The sequence below is a fragment of the Mesoplodon bidens genome (assembly GCF_964165515.1).
Source record: "Mesoplodon bidens genome assembly, chromosome: 17".
Taxonomy (NCBI): Eukaryota; Metazoa; Chordata; class Mammalia; order Artiodactyla; family Ziphiidae; genus Mesoplodon; species Mesoplodon bidens.
The window spans coordinates 63,088,038-63,108,439 of NC_138174.1; the positions used below are offsets into that span (position 1 = coordinate 63,088,038).

The window sequence follows — 20,402 nt, forward strand, 5'->3', positions numbered from 1 at the left end:
TCCCTACACAAACTGCTCACATGTTAAACAAACCACTTATTTTTTTTCAGAATTATGTGGTTATCAGTGGATAAAATTGTGGTACCTGAGAAAGTCTGAATCCAGAAATCTGTCTGGGTAAGTTATTAAATCACAGGCACACAAAAACAAACAAACAAACAAACCAACCAAACCAGGTATCTGATGAAAATATCTGTTGAAAATCCCTGAAGTTAAAAATATGCTCTGTTGGGGGAAAAAGGATCAACCCTTTCATCCAATGTTAGAAAAGCAATCAAATTGAAAGACATTAAACTTAGGTGCCGTATTAAAAGAATTCGTGTCAATGCTCTGAAGTGCATACCTGAGGTATGATTGACATTTTCTTCCTTAAATCGTGAAGTCCAATTTCGGTTGTCAAGATCTTATCAATCCAAATTTTACCTTCAGGTTCTGACAATCTAAAAAGGGCAGCGATGAGGGAACTTTTTCCAGCTCCTGTTCTTCCCACAATGCCAACCTGTAAAGAAATCCAGGAGGGATTAAGAATTCACAATATGCAACAAACCTAGGAAAACCCTTGGTTGTTGAAGATGAATTTTAAAAGTTCTGTACAGAGTGTGGTCTATAAGTTTCTCAACTGTGGCACTGTTGAAATTTTGGGAGAGATAATTCTTCGTTGGGGAATGGAGGATGTCCTGTGTATTCTAGGATATTTAGCAGTATCCCTGGATTCTGCCCACTAGATACCAGGAGCACCCCCGAGATTGCGGCAACCAAAAATGTCAGACATTGACAAATGTCCCCAGTTAAGACCCCCTGGTCCAAGGAAGAATTAAAAATAACAGAATCAGTCTACTGGCAGTGAAACAACAGCAGTTTCCCATGTGTTCAATTAGCAGTCAGCTTTTAAATTAGTTGTACTCCTAGTGTCTGGCTATTCTGAACATTGAGAATTATGTGAGCAATTTTACAGAGATGTCAACAAGTCAAGTAAGAAGTATTATACACAAACAAGAATTCAGGATCCCAGATTCTATCATTTAAGGGGAAGTATTCTTTGCCAGACAAACAAAATCACTTCCTGATAAGAAATACCTTAATAATGCTCTATCTTGAAAGGAAACACCTTAAAATTGTAAAATGCAGGTCTCATTGTCTTAAAAGGCAGTATCCAGTAGGCAAAATACACATAATGAGATCAACAACAACAAAACAAATAACATTTGCTATTTATATGGGACCTTTCATCTGAGAACTTCAAAAGGCATTTTACAAACCAATTAATACCTTGGAAAGATACATGTCACGTATCGGTCAAGTTATTAAAATCAAAGCAGAGAGAAATTAAGTGCATTAACAATAAGATCGAAGAATCAATATAATGCAGGTAAAATGCTGGTCAGGAATGAAACTGTATTGTAAAAACTGGATTTTAGCTGTCTGAATTCAAACATGTATGCAGAAACTGGCCTTTATTTATTTATTTTTTTACCAATGAGCTTCCCAACTACAAATTCCCTGGTGGGAGCTTCCCAAGAGATGATTTCACCTCTATTTATAAATCTAAATACAGATGGGGGCCTAAGATATGCTTTCAATCATTTGTAAATTAATTCAGTAAATTTTAAAAACTCATGGCTTTAAACAGAGAAGAACTAAACCCCTCTGAGCACTGATTATACAATAGTAACTTGATATATTTTCTCATTAAATACCTCCAAAGTTTCGAATCTTAGTCTGTAAAAACAATAATCGAATTTCAAAATATAATTTATCTTTATAGAGATTAACTGAAAGAAAAGTGGCTTTAGTTGATTTACATTTGTAGCCATTTTGTATGATACGGTAAATCCTAATTTATATAATATAGATGGGACACTTTCTGCATATAAGCAGGTCCTAGAGGGTATATATACATATGGGTCATCTGTTCTGTGTACATGCAGACTTTGAACATACTATGGATTTGGTTCCAGACCACCACAAAAATGGGACTATCGCAAAATAAAGCAAGTCATGTGAATATTTTTCTTCCTCTGTGCATACAAAAGTTATGTTTACACTATACTGTAGCATACTAAATGTACAACAGAATTATGTTAAAAAAGAATGTACATACTTAATGTCAAATACTTTACTGCTAAAAAAGGCTAACCATCATCTGGGCCTTCACTGGGTTGTAGTAAGCTTAAGAACACTGATCACCGTTCACCATAACAAATATAATTATAATGAAAAGGTTTGAAATACTGCAAGAATTACCAAACTGTGACAAAGAGACACGAAGTGAGCAAATGTTGTAGGAAAAATGGTGCTGATGGACATGCTCAATGCAGGGTTGCAACAAATGTTTGACTTGTTATTTAAAAAACAAAAAACAAAAAACAAAACACACACACCCACACACGCAAAAACCCCAAAGAAACAGCGGTATGCCTGTATTTCTGGGTGTTCTCATATGTAAATCAGCACACATCAGAACACAGGTGAGAACTGTGTCTGTGAGAATGTGTGTATATTCCTATGCTCTTAGCTGTACTGAAACTGATCCATCTATGCAAATTGGAACATTTGTAGACTCCTGGTAAACGGCGTAGATACGGCAGTGGCATCGAAGGCTGCTTACGGCCACAGGAATGGAAGTGCAACACTCCAGTTGGAAGAGTAAGAAAAAAGCAACTCAAAGAAAACCCGGCTTAGGCTATTTCTACCATTCAGTTATCAAAACTATAATCTGAAAGTCTTTTCCAGGTCACCAAAGGGTTTTACCAATTGCCTGAGCAGAGTGTCACCATTACCAGTTAAGTTTACATTCCTAAAAGCAAAGACACTTGGAGAAAATCTTTACTGGGAGGTCTCCCTCAAAAGCGATGCTGAGTCAGTAGGTCTGGCTGGGCCTGAGATTCTGCATTTCTAAGACGCTCCAGGCGATGCAGGTGCTGCTGGCCGGGGCACCACAGTCTGAGTCACAAGGAATTAGGAAGCCTGCAGGGGAAGTGGGACAATCTGGGAGTGAGGGGAGGGGTTGCCGAGGAAATATTATGTAAAAGAGGAAAAATTGTAGCAAACTGATATTTCTGCACATTATAGCAAGGTCTAGTAAGCAACTGTAAGGATGTATTATTCAAGTAATAGCTCTGAGCAAGAAAAAAAAAATAACAAACCAAAATCAATCCACCTCTAGAGCTGGAAAAGGCTTGAAAATGGCCCAGTACTCTCGTGATCAAATCAACCACAAAATCATCTAAATGAAAAATGCAGCCAGTGTTCAGAATCTAACCAGGAAGCGTAGGGTGCTATTTACCTCATTTTGGGTCTTTATTTTTACTTGCTATTTCTTCCATGAATTAGAAACCTGCATAGTGCCTATTCATTTTTCCCATTTACTCAAACTTCCAGAAATTGGGACAGCAGAGGAAAGGATGGAAAGAGAATAAAGCTCCACTTCTGCTGGCCCGGCTCACTCCCACATCCTCCCCTGCAGCAGTCTCTCTCAATCAAATCCAACACCAAAGGGGTGTCCCAGAGCAACAGGGGCTGGGGCAGGTGCACAGGAGAGGAAACCCGGGATGTACACAGAAGGAGTGAAATGGCTTCATGACTATTCTACCCAGGTATAATCTCCAAACACAGAAATGAAGCTAACGGTGATACTGTGAGTGGATCAAGATATAAATAAAAAGTCACGTTACGACAGTTATTAATTCAGTCTCCAGATTCAATTTTCCCACAAACATTTTCAAGCTCAGCTAATCCTATGACTTGGGGATCTTAAGATAGAAGAATACACATATGTCATGTTCCTAAGTTCTACTGCAGAGTTTCTTAGATAAATTTCCCCAAAAGCCAAAAAATATGACTTAAGATATGTGCAAATTAACAGAATTATGTATCAAACAGGAAATATGATGGACACGTGGTCGGTGAGTAAGCAAGCATGGCCTACAGAGTCCTCAGGGACAGGATTGCATCAGAGCTGCAGTGAATGTTTTCTCGACACAGCAATCCTCACCTTCTTCCCAACCTACGGTGAAACTGGAAATAATTAGAAGCCAGCTTTTGCTGTGTGACTAACTGAAGCTGCTCCCTGGGTATCATTTGGGCATTAAGTTGAATATTCTTTCCCATCACAAGGGTATCATTCATTAAATTATGGCTATAGTCCACTAGATGGGTCTGGGGTGGAAAGTTTTAAAGAGCAGTTCTTAAAGTATTTAACACTCTAGGTAATCAGTTGTTTGCGCAGTTGTCTTGTGTGTGTATTTTGGTTACTGGTCGCTCACACCTGTACATGTTATGCACTCACTCTCCCAGCCAGCAGTTCCTCAGCACCCTCTCTGTGCCCTGTAGAATGCCAATTTGGGGGAAACAAGAGATGAAAACAAGATGCTCTCCAATTTTAAGGAGCCTCAAGGTTCTGTGAGATACAGACCCACCATGACAAAGTGTGCCACAGATGCCACCAATTAATTGTGGTCAAATACAGATAACATAGAATTTACCAACTGAACCATTTTTAAGTGGACAGTTTAGTGATAAGTACATTCATGTTCTTGTCCCTCCAGAATATTTTCTCCCTTGTAACAAAGAAACTCTGTACCCATTAAACAACAACACCCAATTCCCGTTACCCAGTCTCTGGTGACCACCATCCTACTTTCTGCCTTCATGGATTTGATGACTCTAGGAACCTCATATAAGTGGAATCATACAGTATTTGTTCCCTTTCCGTCTGACTTATTTCATTCAACCTGTTGTCCTCAAGGTTTATCCATAAGTTGGAATTTTATTCCTTTTAAGACTGAATAATATTTCATATAAGTGGAATCATACAGTATTTGTTCCCTTTATGTCTAACTTATTTCATTTAACCTGATGTCCTCAAGGATTATCCATAGATTGGAATTTTACTCCTTGTTAAGGCTGAATAATATTTCATTGTTAAGGATATAGCACATTTGTTTACCCATTCATCTGTCACTTTCATTACGTAGAAGATGCTGAGGAAGAATAGAGGGTCTCAGACAAGCAGATGACTGAGAGTTGACTCAGAAAATGAGACTTTCACCAGCCACACGACAGAAGGGAAGGGTCTCTGAGGTCCAGGGGCAGCGTGCGCACTGGAAGCCGGGAGGACATGAGACACTGGGAGAACCTACACACGACCCGAGTGCAGGGGGTGTGTATACATCAGGACTTGAAGCTGGAGGGGCAGGTGCGGGGAGCTTCCTGTCACCATGTCTGTTCTCATTTAGTCTCTTTTTTTTTTTTTGCGGTACGCGGGCCTCTCACTGTTGTGGCCCCTCCCGTTGCGGAGCACAGGCTCCGGACGCGCAGGCCCAGCGGCCATGGCTCACGGGCCCAGCTGCTCCACGGCATGTGGGATCTTCCCAGACCGGGGCAGGAACCCGTGTCCCCTGCATCGGCAGGCGGACTCTCAACCACTGCACCACCAGGGAAGCCCCCTCATTTAGTGTCTTTCTCAAGAGCTTGCCCTGGTCCCGCCTGAGGGACTGATCTAATCAGCATCCACACAGCAAAAAAAAGAAAAAAAAAAAAAAAGAGGCAAATGGCTAAAACAAACCTTTTCTCTTGATTTAATGACTGCTGTCAGGTGCTTCAGTACCAGAGGCCCATCCAAGCTGTACGAGAAGTTCACATTGTCAAAGACGATCACTCCTTCCTGGGGCCAGGACGGTGGTGGGCGTTTCTCGTATTCCCACGATGCTTCTTTTTCCAGATCTGTATATTCAATCACTCGTTCTACTGAAATCATCTGAAAGATATGACATCACATGAGTTAGGAACGGAAGGTCTTGTTTATGGATGTTCAAAGACTGGGAATGAGATGTGCTGCATTTATATCATTATATCTGCTTTTATATAATGAAGACTATCTCAGGTCTTAACAACCCCAAAAGACAGAAGTAGTAGTGTGATGAGGATACTGATGATTTGTAAACTTGTTCATTGTCTTCTAACACTTTTATTATGGCTACCTTCTTCAACATTAAAACAAAAAGAACTAGAGAAATGAATACTATGATTTCACTGATCCAATTTTCGCATATGAATTTAAAAAACCAGCGAATTTTGTCAATGAAAAGAATATGTATGGACGCCCACCAGTAGCATTTTGCTACAGAAGGGTCATCTGTTATAGATGAATAGAAATGCATAGTCAGTACACCTCATTTTAATAATTAGTTACTTTCTTCTCTGTTAGAGAGCGAAATAGAAAAGTTTCATTTTCATCATTTTTCTCCCTTTAGGAGAAATTGAAAATATTCGAAACAGCAGAGAATTTACATATTGACGAAGGCCTTCTAAACAACCATAACTTGAGAGTACATTCAGAGAGAAGAGGCACCAATAAAGTCAGGTGTTCAACACATACAAGGAAAAATTCTCAAATGGGGAGGCTGGGGCATAATTAAATTAAATGAATTAAACAACTAAACCTCAAAATACTAAATTCTCCTTTCACCAGGAATGAGGAATTACCCTAGCTTATATCTTCTCCAGGATTTCAGAACCTCCCTCCTACAGAGACATTTATTATATTCGAAGACAGCTTGTGATGAATATAAAACCTGCTGACATGGCATACATAAGACTGAGAAAAAGATGTATATATTTTATTTTAAATAAATTGTAAACAGATGGAGGAAGGATCTAACAAACCCTGTTAGCTATGATGTAAAAAAAAAAAAAAAGTTTTAAGATTTTTTTTTTTTACATGAGAATTGCCTTTATGTGATGTAATGACAAGGGGACCTGAATAGGCTAAAAGGTAAATGTTACCATATTTTCAACTTCGGCACTTTGCCGTACGCACCACTGGAACATCCCCATGAGCGTGAGGGCGTAGGACAGTGCCAGGCCAACCTGCCCGGCATCCAAAGCTAAATGAGGAAGAAGAAAGGAAATAACTTAGCTCCATTCTTAACCCTGAGTTGGGATCCTACTGTCACTGTACCAAGACTTCTTTATAATATTTAAAACACTTGCACATAACAACAGCATTACTTATATTTTTACTACGTGTTGATTGAGACCATGATACAACAAAAAACAAAAAAAGAACAAAAAGAAAAAACAAACAAAAAAAACTATAAACTCAGAAAACTATTAAATAAGTTTATTAATCCCAACAGGATTGACATACACTTGACAGTATTATACAGGCGAGGAATCTTGTCATCATTCAGGCTTTCATCATTATGGTTTCAAGGACCATTATGTAATTTCACGTTGTACGCCCAACGCAGCCACAGTTGGAAACCACAAAAAACAAGTGAATAGGTTCTAAGAGCCAGTACTTTCAAATCTAAAATACTGCTCTCATTGTTCCATTATTAAACACTATGATTCAGTGTCGTTACTATGGAATAGTTAGGGATGGTGAATTCACGCCGCACACACCACTTCCTGCTCATGTGGTACCCACACGGCAGAGGATACTGTTCTTTCCTACAGAGAATATTTCTCACCTCAGTACACCAGGAATCTACAACCAAGAGATCCGAGGAGCCTGAATGCCATAGGCTTGACAAAAAGCTTAATAGCAAACTTGGTTCTCTCCTCCCAACACTAAGACGCTATCAGGAATGTTCAGAAGGTCAGTTGCTAGAGTTGTACAGACTTCAACCCATTTAAGAAATAGAAAAGGATCAAAGTCCTCATCAAGACATCTCATTAAAGGCCTCATCAAGACCCAGATGACTCCTCTACAAGGGCCACACTGAAAAACCACACGCTGCAAACACTTTAATACAATTCATTAGAACCAAATGGTATATGGGATTAGACAAAGAGGCAAGAGTTTAAATTAATAACTGCAAACGAAGCTATAAATTGTAATCATAATACAAATAGTTCTTCACATCTGTACTTACTTTTTGCCAGAATCAGGGACCCAAAGGCAACAACAATGACAAAGATGGCACAGATGGCATCCAGACGCACAGCGAACCATCGGGACGTAGTCAAAAACAAGAACCAAGCCTCTGGATTTGTGAAGTATAATAAGCATAATGAATAAGCAGAAGTATCATGGAGGCTGCTTCTAATGAGGGAGGGCATTTTGCTCAGTTGAGCTACAAAACATTTTTACACAAGGTAGGACAGCAAAGTTACATACTCAAGCAACCTAAAGATCACAAAAAGTTAGGTTCTGACACAAGACAACGTATGGCATACACAGTCCAGGGGCTTTGTGGGAAGAATGTACTAAAATCTTTAACCCACAGGTTATAAACCGAATTACGATCATAATAATGAACACAGAGAAATGGTCTCATTGGTGTGTTTCTTACAGTTCTGGGCCTCAACATGAGGCTCATCCTCTCACAGGGTTGACTGTTCCTAGTTCTCTGCTGGCAGAGAGTGCAGCTCGCGCTCTGTTTCCAGCACCTTCTGCACTTACTACAGGGCCCTGCACAATGTTTATTCTTAGGAGCCAGCATCCAAACGACCATCAGCTAACAGGATCTGCATGTGGCTTTCAAAATGCCACTTAATCTTCAAAATGCAATAAAGATGGGAAAGTTGCCCCAGGATTTTACTGACATAGAGGGAATTCTGGGTGGCAAATCTGATAAGACAGAAATTATTTTCCTTCTTCAGGTCTGCCAACCTGTATGCTCTGAAAACAGTCAGCAAATTACAGCCTGAGGGCCAAGAATGGCCACAGCCTGCTTTTGTAAATAAAGCTTTACTGGAACACAGCCATTTGCTGATGTATTATTTTTGTCTGCTTTAGTGCGGTAATAAAGAGCAAAGCTGGAATTCCCTGGTGGCACAGTGGTTAAGAATCCGCCTGCCAATGCAGGGAACATGGGTTCGAGCCCTGGTCCGGGAAGATCCCACATGCCACGGAGCAGCTGAACCGGTGTGCCACAACTTCTGAGCCTGCGCTCTAGAGCCCGCGAGCCACAACTACTAAGCCCGCGATCCTAGAGCCCGTGCTCCACAACAAGAGAAGCCACCACAATAAGAAGCCTGCACACGGCAACAAAGTGTAGCCCTCGCTCACTGCAACTAGAGAAAGCCCACGTGCAGCAAGGAACACCCAATGCAGCCAAAAATGAACAAACAAATAAATAAATAAATTTTTTGACAATTCAATGATTAAAATAAATAAATAGCAAAGCTAAGTAGTTGCAACAGAGACCGTGTGGCTCTTTGCTTAAAAAAATAAGATCTGTTGACACCCTCCCTAAACGGACTGAAGGCCACAGGGCACAGTGATGGAAGGACAACACAAGCCAGTGAGGGGAGAAAAGCAGGGGTGTGACAGGGGAAGAGGGGAGCACAGAGGGGAGGCTGAGAGGAAGGGCCGGGGAGGCGCAGAGAGAGGTGGGGGCCGGCAAGGCCACCTGACAAGGACTCGAGCCTCAGAAGGCAGCACCTCCCATCCTTTGAAACCATGTCCAGAAACTTACAGACCTGAATGCAAATCCTGGTGTGCATCGAACAGTTCCTGAAACCTCTCTTCGGCTTTGTACGCCCGGATGGTCCAGAGTCCTTGGAGAGAAGATGATAAGTGGGAAAATACTGGGCTCCGAGCTGGGGAAGTAGACACAGACAAACGACAGAGAAAGTCAGGGAGGCTGGATGCAAAGAAATCCACCGCCTTCCAAAGGGCACACCCAAGGGCTTCCTGGAGGGCTGCCTGGGGGAAGAGGAATGACGCCCCGCTTCTGGAGAGGATCCTCCATGTGACCCTCTAACTCCTGCTCACACTAAGCTTCACTTTTATGACCTGGACATGAAAGATTCTCTTTAAAACCATCTTTGACCAAATTCAAATCTGACCTAGATTTAGATAATGAATCACCATACTAACTCAATCATCAAGGTCCTCCTCAAACAGGGCCACATTCCAAATTCTTCCCTGACATCCCTCCAGGTAGAAATTACCTGGAGGTAATTATCTGTTCACTGATTTTTGATTCAGTCTCATTTTAAAATTTAATTCTCCGTCAGAGTCCCTCGCCACACTGAATTTTGATGAACTATCTGTGTGTTGTCTCCACCTAAGATTAGAAACTTAAGGGCTGGCACAGGACAGAGGCGTGATAAGTAAGGTGAACGGACAGTCTGCCATCTCCTTGCATCCTGGGAACTTTCCTACACCTCTGCCAAGAGTCTCTTTGTGTGCCACGGAGCACCTGGGCATCACATGGCCCTTGTGCCCAGAGGACCCATGCAGTCAAGGGGTCTTTGGATAGTTTCGACTTCCGCTCTGGGAACCTGATGGATGTTTTTATAGCTGCCCTACTGGATACTTGAGGCATTTGGAGGCCACTGTGGTATGTGACACTGATGTCACTCTTTTAGAATCTGACAGCGGCCATTCTCTTTTGAGTGACTATGCATTGGTCTGGGGCCTCGTGTCACATGACTGGCCATTTGTTTCCTGGCATCTTCTCTAAGCGCACACTGAACACGAGCACCACGGTCTGGCTCCTGCACATCAGGGAACAGGTGGGTTGTAGGTTGCTGGGCAGGGAGGACCCCTTTTGGTTTTCATTCCCCACCGTGAATGAGGCAACTTGCCTTTTTTGTGGGCAGATTCTGAGCCTGTGACCTTTCTGGGATGAGTGATAACTTGTGCTTTATCAGCAGGAAATACTGACATCACTTTGTTACCTGTGCATCTCCTAGAAAAGACATTAGTTCTACCACGATGAAACACTGTATTTTTAGGAAAAGTATTTATGGAGTAGACGCTCTGTGTGAGGAAGTATGTCATGAACAAGACAGAAACAGTCCCTGTCCTCACAGCGCTCACATTCGTCCTCCTCGTGCTAAAATGCAAAGCTGCAGCTGACCCGCCACCAGCTCCATTTGCCTTAAGGGCCACATGGACTCACAGTGGCCATAATATCCAATTACCTAATGTTAACTTAGTGCGAAATTCCAGAAGACAGAGTCTACAGAATTTCAAGGTCTGGTTCGTGACAGCATAAATGGAAGCCAGCCTCAGTTGCCGTCCCAACCTTAGAGCCCCGGGTACTCACTTGTAGATTCAAGGCGTTTCACATCCCTTGATGTCTGTAAGAAATATCTCCGGAGAACAAAGAAAATGATGCCAAGGGGAACCAGGGGTATCGCAATCCAAGGAATCACCGAAACTGCCACACCCACCACTCCAATCACTTGTAGAAATGTCTGGAAGAGTGAAAACAAATACAGTGGCCTCTTTATCCAGCATTTCTTCAAAAATAACCTTTAATGGGTTGTTTTGTTAGGATTAAACTCCTTTCTTCGAAGGACATGTTGGAATGGTAAGGAATGCTTTCCCATCCAAAGAAAGAAGAAAATTATAGGTGTTACTCATTTATTGCACGCTTACCATGTGACAAACTTTTTCTAAAAAATATTTATTTGTTTGTTTGTTTATTTATTTATTTTTGGCTGCATTGGGTCCTTGTTGCTGTGCATGGGCTTTCTCTAGTTGCGGCGAGCAGGGGCTACTCTTCGTTACGGTGCGCAGGCTTCTCACTGCAGTGGCTTCTCTTGTTGAGGAACACAGGCTCTAGATGCTCGCTCGGGCTTCGGTAGTTGTGGCTCACAGGCTCAGTAGTTGCGGCTCGTGGGCTTTAAAGCGCAGGCTCAGTAGTTGTGGTGCACGGGCTTAGTTGTTCTGCAGCATGTGGGATCTTCCCGGGCCAGGACTCGGACCTGTGTCCCGTGCACTGGCAGGTGGATTCTTAACCATTGTGCCACCAGGGAAGTCTGACAAACACTCTTAATCTAAGCAAAAACTGGGATATACCAACAACATGAAAGGATGGTGATGGGAATTAAATGAGATACTGTATATAAAGTGCTTACCAGTTCATATAGAACAAATATAAATTCTAACTCCCTTAATTGTGTTCTAGATTCAAGGAGCCAGGAGAGAAGGGATGGTGTATTAATAGATTTATGGACCCAAAGAATCTTAAGAATCTCATGAGGTTGGACCCTGTTAGACAGTTCATTCTAATGACTGGAACAGCTTAGTACTAACCAAGGACATATCGGAGCAGGTGCTATTTTTCCTAGGTGTGGTAATGATGTCACCTGTACCAAAGTGACTGTGGCTTTTCTCTGGCCACAGAGAAAACTTGAATGTGAGGTCTATTCTGTTTGCAGACACACTTTTAAAATAATATGAACAATAAACCTCATCCATACTACAATTTCTGTCCCCTCTGTATTTTCTTCCCATCTCTAGGCCTTCCAAAGATTGATAATCTTAGGGGAATGGAGGCAAGTCACCATTTTTTGAGATGTTTCCTTTCTGTATCCCTTTTTTATTTCAAACTTTGCTTCTTATTAGTGGAAATTTACTGCTCTGAAATTGCTGAGCATTTCTTGGATACTATGGAGAAAAAATGGTAGACCTCTGAAGCACCAAAGCAAACCTGATTAAGAAGTATATTCCAAACAGAAGATCAATTTGACAATTTCTCTTTCATGCACCATGAACTGGTGAGTTGATATCAATGAAAGTACAAAAGCTACATTTTGTAAACTAGTGAATCCCAGGAAATTTAACTGTGTCCACCTTAGGTCACCCTTCTTGGTGGAAGGGAGCAGCATTGTTAGGATGTCAGGATGACTCAGGCAGAGGACACTGTCGCCACCACCTGTGGAAGGGAAGTCTAGTGAGCACCTCTCATCCCCAGAAATGATGCTGTCCTGTGAGCAGCTCTTTCTGACAAACCACACTATAAGCTAAATGAATTGTTAATCGAGTATAGAAAAACAGTAAAGGAAAAGAAAATAATAATGCTTTCTGGAAAACGTTAATGGTTTTGTTTAAAAACCTCCCCATTCAAAAAATGTGAAAACTAAGATAACTGCTGTATTGCTAGTGCCCATGGCAAATTTCTTCATAATACTGAAGAAATTCCACAATTCTCTAGATCTGGTTGACAACCAAATAAATGGTGGTTATTACCGCACCCTCCAAGTTACCAATAATGGATGATATTTCATGAGGCTTGCCATGGGTCCCACCTCTCTAGTATTTCACAAGCATTACTAATTTCATTCTCATATCACATCTGAGTAGGAGAGATTATCCTTTCTGTTTACAAAGCTCAGAGAGGTTTGGGAGTTTGCTCAAAGTCAGAGAATTTACTCATTTTGTTCCTAAGTCTGTTCTTTTAATTTCTGCCTGATACAGTATCCCATATACAGATAAAATTCATAATAAAAAAAATTAAGATCTAAATATATGCCCCTTTTATAATTTTCCCCATTTATTTGCATTCTCTCCCATGCAGGGACCAGTTCTAGTTTCCTAGCTAATTAGAGCCTGATCAGCTCATAGAGCACACTGATCATTAAAAGGTCTTAAAAATGACTGCTCATAGAACACACTAACATGTTTTAATAATTACTGTTTAAATTTTTTTTTAAAGTTTCATAAGAAAGCATAAAATACAACATGACTTAATTTTAATAAATACATAAAACCCAAGAATACAAACATGAGGCTAAGGATTTTATAAGTTCAATGTATACACTTGGATTAAAGTTTCCCCAGGAAGTCTCTAAGTCTAGAATTAACACTATATTATAATATGGCAGACTTTAACATATTCCTTTCACAAGCACAGTGTGAAATATGAGGGGCTGTTTGCCTGTTTGGCATTTAAAGTCCAAATTGCTTACAGTCCTGTAGGAATTCCTAGGTATCTCTACCCACATGTCACTTTAAACTTAATTCCATGGGATTCTGTTCCTGCTAGTCTCTGTGAAGCTTGTGCCAAAGAACATGTTCTCTATAAACACCAGTAACAATGTATTCTTCTTACTTTATGCAAACAAATATGCCATCCATACTTGTGGCTCACTCCATTCTTATGTGAACTCTCTCACTCACTCTTGCATTGGGCACAATGTGAAATATGTATTCAATCATAAAATCACTTAATAAGTAGACAGGACTTTTATTATCTGTTTACAGGATTAAAAATAAAATCAGGATCATTAAGATTGTTAACACACCAAGAGAATTTCAAATCTTCGAATTTTGCTGTCAGTCAGACTCTTAAGAATTATATACCAGGGCTTCCCTGGTGGCGCTGTGGTTGAGAGTCCGCCTGCCGATGCAGGGGACACGGGTTCGTGCCCCGGTCCGGGAAGATCCCACATGCCGCGGAGCGGCTGGGCCCGTGAGCCATGGCCGCTGGGCCTGCGCGTCCGGAGCCTGTGCTCCACAACGGGAGAGGCCACAGCAGTGAGAGGCCCGCGTACCGCAAAAAAAAAAAAAAAAAAAAATAGAAAGAAAAAAAGAATTATATTCCAAGTTGTGATAAGTACAAATCGTCCAGATTGCCTTAAACTATTACTGAGTTTTGCAGAAGATATGACTCAAGTGCAATAAACAGAGCAAGATTCACTCCTTGGCAAGAAAATACAGCAAGATTTTCTTCTGATTTAGGGAGATAAAAAAATAATGCCCAGTTTTTGATCAGTAAGCTGTTTATTGATGTGGGTGTAGGAAAGATTCTTCTACCTATTTATTCTGGAAACATATGAGATTTAAAAAAAAGCCTTTCAGTGAAATGACTATCTCATCAATTGTGCTGCTAGCTAACACAAGATTCTTGTAAAATCCTCAACGCCTACACGAAGCTCTCTAAGTATTAAGAAATAAAATGTAATTTCTGGGACTTCCCTGGTGGTCCAGGGGTTAAGAATCTGCCTTCCAAGGCGAGGGACGTGGGTTCGACCTCTTGTCCGGGAACTGAGATCTCACATGCCGTGGGGCAACTAAGCCCGCGAGCTCTGGAGCCCGGGCGCCATGACTAAAGAGAAGCTCACATGCAACAACGAAGAGCCCACGTGCTGCAACGAAGAGTTGACACAGCCAAATAAAGACATAAATAAATCGTTTTTAAAAACACAAAGCAATATAATGTAATTTCTATGAAACAATACTCCTTACCCTTCAATCACAGGATAAACAGAAACAAAGGGAAAAATAGGGAAAGCTCTTCAGTGCAAGCTCCTAAACTTAATACTAACCCTAGAGTTAATATTGAGTCTGCAGGTGTAAGGTGATATGGTACCTTGCATGTCTAAGGGAGTCTACAGATCAGCTCTGGTTCCAGACCCCTCCTTTATCACATTTCTTTTGACCTCACCCAACCCAATTAACTCTTTTATATAAGAAAATGATAAAAAGTGGTGTATCTTATCTCTATGATGAGATCCATACACATCCTAATATTAATAAAGCTTTTCTAAATCTATCCTTCCCTTAGGATTCACTAATCATGCTTTTCATCCCTCAGTTGACTGCCTTAGATCTTTTCAGATCCACACTAGCTGTGGAACCTGTGTAATCCTTCAGGTAGACCTTAATCCTGAGTCACAGTTAACTCCACTAAAGAGTGAATGGTGGGGTTTGGTTTACAGTTTCTTAACCAACACAAGAGAAATGATTAGGGAAACAGAATGCACTTCTCCCTTCCTTTGTGTTCAGCAAATCTCAGTGATCAATAGCTTCCTTACTAACCTTTTTCAGTCTTTGAGCTTATTATGAAATTCAAGACTATAGTCCATCTATTTCCTATGTCCGAAAAGCACAGCTTAGAAATAACACCAAATAAAAGTGGAAATACAATGTTGAGCAATGTACCCCATGTAAAAACTAACCAAAAGAAAGCTGGAGTATCTATCTAACATGAAGTTAGGAAGGATTCCTAGAAATAAAGGAAAACATTTCATAAGAATATAGGGTCAATTTTATCTAAAAGATATTTTAAAAAAATCCAAACGTACATAATCCTAATAACACAGCTCACTGCCGTATAAAGCAAAATCTGACAGAACTCAGTAGAAATAGACAATGCCATACCCATAGTGGGAGATTGAAACCCACCCATCTCAAAGACTGATAGAAAAATCAGATAAAAATCAACGGAGATATAAAAGATTTTTAAAATGTCACCAATATATTTGACCTAATTAGGAACTATACAACACGGCAGTCAGTGATTACATAAGACATTCTTTTCAACTGCATATATCCTATACTATAAAGCAAGTATCAACAAACTTCAAGGGACAGAAATTGTACAGAATATATTCTGACCTAAGCAGATTTAACAAGAAATCAATAACAAAAAGGTAACTAGTATATCACTAAATATTTGGAAGTTCAATAATACATTTCAAGGTATCATCTAATTCAAAATTACAATAAAATTACAAAGAATTTTGGCATAAAAGAAAATGAATATCTACAAATATTAAAATTTGAAGGCTGCAGCTAAGGTGCTTAGAGGTAAATTTATAACTTTAAACATTTTTTTAAAGGCCACAGAGAATACATGGGAAATCTCTGAATCTTCCTCTTAATTTCACTGTGAACTAAAAACTGCTGTAACAAAAAAAAAGTCTTATTTAAAAAAACAAAAAGAAAGTATAAAAGTCAAGGGTCGGGCTTCCCTGGTGGCGCAGTGGTTGAGAGTCTGCCTGCCAATGCAGGGGACACGGGTTAGTGCCCCGGTCCGGGAAGATCCCACATGCCGTGGAGCGGCTGGGCCCGTGAGCCGTGGCCGCTGAGCCTGCGCGTCCGGAGCGGAGCCTGTGCTCCGCAGCGGGAGAGGCCACAACAGTGAGAGGCCCGCGTACCGCAAAAAAAAAAAAAAAAAAAAAAAAAAAAAAGGTGGCTGGGGAGGATTACCATTAACGTGAATTAAAAGAGAATAACACAAGAGATATCACAGGCACTAAAGACGGGATATAATGAGCATTGTGTTCATAAACTTAAAAATACAATGCAAGCAACAAATTTCTTGAAAAGCCACATACAAAGACTGACATAATATGAAACAGAAGATCTGAATACTTCCATATCAATTTAAGAATCTGACTCCATAATATGAAAATTTCCCACCAAAAAAAGACTTTAGGTCTATAGGGCTTCACAAGTAGATAGTGAAAAAAGTTTTACCAAATTCTTCCAGGGAACTTGACTCTAGCATTATCATGATATAAAAACCACACAAACACATTAAAAGAAAAAAAATTACAATTCAAACTGTCTTAGGAACACTAAACAACATACCAATAAACTGAATCTAACAACATAAAAAAAGTAGTATTTCACAATCAAACTTGGCTAGGCAAGTCAGAAATCCACAGGGCCAGCTGTTACAAACGATAGGCTGGAACTCTTGGGCAGGAGCCAATGCTGTTATCCACAGGCAGAACTTCTTTCTATTCAGGGAAGCCTTAACTCTTAAGTCCTTTCAACAGACTGAATCAGGCCCACCAAGACTATCTAAGACAGCATTCCTTACTTAAAGTCAACTGATTATGTACTTTAATCATATTTATAAAATATCTGCACAGTAACACCTAGACTACTTTGTGACTGAATAACTGGAATGCAGCCTGGTCAAATTGACACATAAAACTGACCATGGGAGTGCCCTGGTTGCCTAGTGGTTAGGATTCCAGGCTTTCACTGCCCTGGCCCGGGCTCAATCCCTGGCGGGGGAATTGAGATCCCACAAGCCGCAAGGTGCAGCTAAAAAAAAGAGAAAAAGACCATAACAAAAATATCCATTTCCCATGTCTTTTTATGAGGACTGCATAACTCTGATACCAAAACCTGGCAAAACATTTAAAGAAAAGCAAATTATGAACCAAGATGCCTCATGAACAACAGATACAAATATTCTGGACAAAATATTAACAAATTGCATACAATGATACGTAAAAAATATATATATGGTACACATTAGGACCAAGTGGAGTTTATTCCAGGAATATAAGGTTAATTTAACCTGCAAATATCAATCGGTATACTATATCACATTAAAAGATTAATGGTGAATAATAATTATCTGAAGAAATGTAGAAAAATATTGGTCAGATTTTAACACCTATCCTTGATTTTAAAAACAGTAAAATTCTCAGGAATTTAGGAATTAAAGGAAACATTCAATCTGCCTAAAAAATTGCAGTTAACATCAATCTTGATGGAAAAATATTAAAAGATTTTATCTTAAGAGTACAAGAATGTATTATCACCTTTTTTCAACATTGTACTCAATCCTCTAGCCACAGCAAGGAAATAAAACTAATAAATATTGGAAATGAAGAAGTAAAATTGTTAATATTCACAGCTAACATGATTGTGGATATAGAAAATTCTACAAGATTAAAAAAGAAAAACCATGCCCAGGAAATGCAAAGTGGATTCACAAATAAATCAATTGTATTTCTATACACCAGCAACAAGCAATTGGAAAGTGATATTAAAAACAATCCCATAAATACAATCAAAAGACATCAAATATTTAGGAATGAATTTAACCAAAAGATTATAAGATTTCTGTAACAACTACCAAACACTTCTAAAATTCAACATGACCTAAATGAGTAGAGAGATGTACCACATACATAATTGACAGATTCAATAGTGTTAAACTCAGACACTCCTCAAATGGATCTATAGCTAAAAGAAAATATTAATCAAAATTCCAACAGGGTTTCATTGAAAACAAATTAAAAGGCTTCTAAAATTTATACAGAAAAGTAAATTATCTAGAATGATCAAAACAATCTTAAAGAAGTACAAAGTTAGAGATCTTAAACCAGAGGATTTCAAGTCTCACTGAAACGAACAGTAACTAAGACTGCAGTACTGGTACAAGGATAAACAGATCAATCGAACAAAATAAAGTGCACAAACTCAGACTTGCTCACATACAGTCAGATGATTTTTAATCAAGGTGCCAATTCAATCCATAAAAGTCTTTTAAACAAATGTGGCTAGAATAACTGGAAAAAATAGTCAGTAAGCATGCATGAAAAAGAGCTCAATATCATTAATCATCAGGAAAATGCAAATTGACACCACAATGAGAGTAGTCATGCACAGAAAGACTTGAATCACAAAGACTGATAATACTAAGTGCTGCAAAAATTGCTAAGGTGTGGAACAACCAGAACTCCCATGTATTGCTGGCGGGTGTGTAAAATGGTGCAACTATCTTGAAAAACTTTATGGTAATTTTTTTTAAGTTAACAAACGCCTACCTTATGACCCAACAATTCCACTTGTACATGGAGCTTGTATCATTCCTCTAAAATAGAGCTGAGAAGAATGATAACTTGTGTCCGTATGAACACTTCTCCAAGAAGGTTCATTGCTAAAAGCTATGAACACCACAAATATCCATCAAGTGGAGAATGGGTAAATAAATTGTGGTATCTTCATATAATGGAATGACTCAGAAAGTAAAAAGAAAAGAACCACTGAAACAAGTAGCAACATGGACGCATCTTGAAAATCTTGAAAACACGTTAAGCAAAACAAGGCATCACAGCAAAACCTGTACTATGTTGATTCCATTTATATACGGAGCCCAAGAACAGGAAAACTGATTTATGTCGACAGAAATCTCAGATAACTGCGGGGGTGTGGAAACTGACTGCAAAGGGGCAAGAGAGACTTTCTGAGGTCATGGGAATGCTCTACATTTTGTTTTGTGTGGTAATCAAAGGGATGTAAACAATTATCAAAATTCATTAACCAAAAAAATGAAAAATTGCTTGTTTCATCGTACATAAAGTATACCTCAAAAAATCAATAAATACATTTAAAAAAATAAATTAAAAGACGGTGAAGTGGTTAGGACTTGGTGCTTTCACTGTTTGGGTATGGGTTCGATCCCTGGTGGGGGAACTAAGATGCTGCAAGCCCCACAGAGCAGCCAAATCATAAAACAAAACAAAACAAAAAGACAAACAACAACAAGAAGAAAAAGAAAAACACAGCAACGACAGCCGTGATGACACCAGAATCCAATTCCCGTACCTTAGGTTATGCTCAGGCACGTGTTGGCAATGTGTAAAACACACAATCATAATTTATGTGTTGATTACCTTGGGTGCACTGGGAAAAGAAGGCTGTGGGACACATGTGGGAGATAACGGTAACCAGCAGGGTGCCTGAGCCCCATTTGACGTATCTCCTACAGGATGCTGCCCTTAGCTTCAATGCTAGAGCTGTCCTATCTGCTTCCTAACTGGATGCAGATAACAATCAGGGAAAACTAAATTTAAAAACCCAGAGAAAGAGCTGCAAGAAACAAAACTCACAAGCAGAGACCAACCACAAGACAAATAGATTATAATTAATCACGTTCCACATCAGATTGAAGACCTATATCCATGCATAAAATAGCAAGGACAAGGTTTTCATAAAAATGAAGGTTCTCCAGCTCACCCGTTCTTCTTAATTTTATCAAGAAAATACATTGGTAGATAGAATTGAAGAAATATACTCAAGAAGAGCATACAGAGACTCTAAAGGTCCTCAACATGAGTAAATGTTTTCCCATTTTCCTCTCCTTAGGAAGAACAGTCCATTTGATCATTCCTAAAGA

General features: G+C 39.6%; 1 protein-coding gene across 3 annotated transcripts in view; it reads right to left on the minus strand.

The window, feature by feature from the left end:
- The window catches only part of ABCC4 (ATP binding cassette subfamily C member 4 (PEL blood group)), a 208,491-nt gene that overhangs the window by 39,415 nt on the left and 148,674 nt on the right, over positions 1–20,402 (minus strand). For all 3 annotated transcript variants that reach the window (XM_081214428.1, XM_081214429.1, XM_081214427.1), the window contains 6 exons: positions 11,010–11,160; positions 9,433–9,552; positions 7,881–7,991; positions 6,787–6,887; positions 5,567–5,758; positions 344–499 (listed from right to left, as the gene is read on the minus strand). In XM_081214428.1, the coding sequence (XP_081070554.1) occupies positions 344–499; positions 5,567–5,758; positions 6,787–6,887; positions 7,881–7,991; positions 9,433–9,552; positions 11,010–11,160 (831 nt within the window). The remainder of the gene's footprint in view (positions 1–343; positions 500–5,566; positions 5,759–6,786; positions 6,888–7,880; positions 7,992–9,432; positions 9,553–11,009; positions 11,161–20,402) is intronic.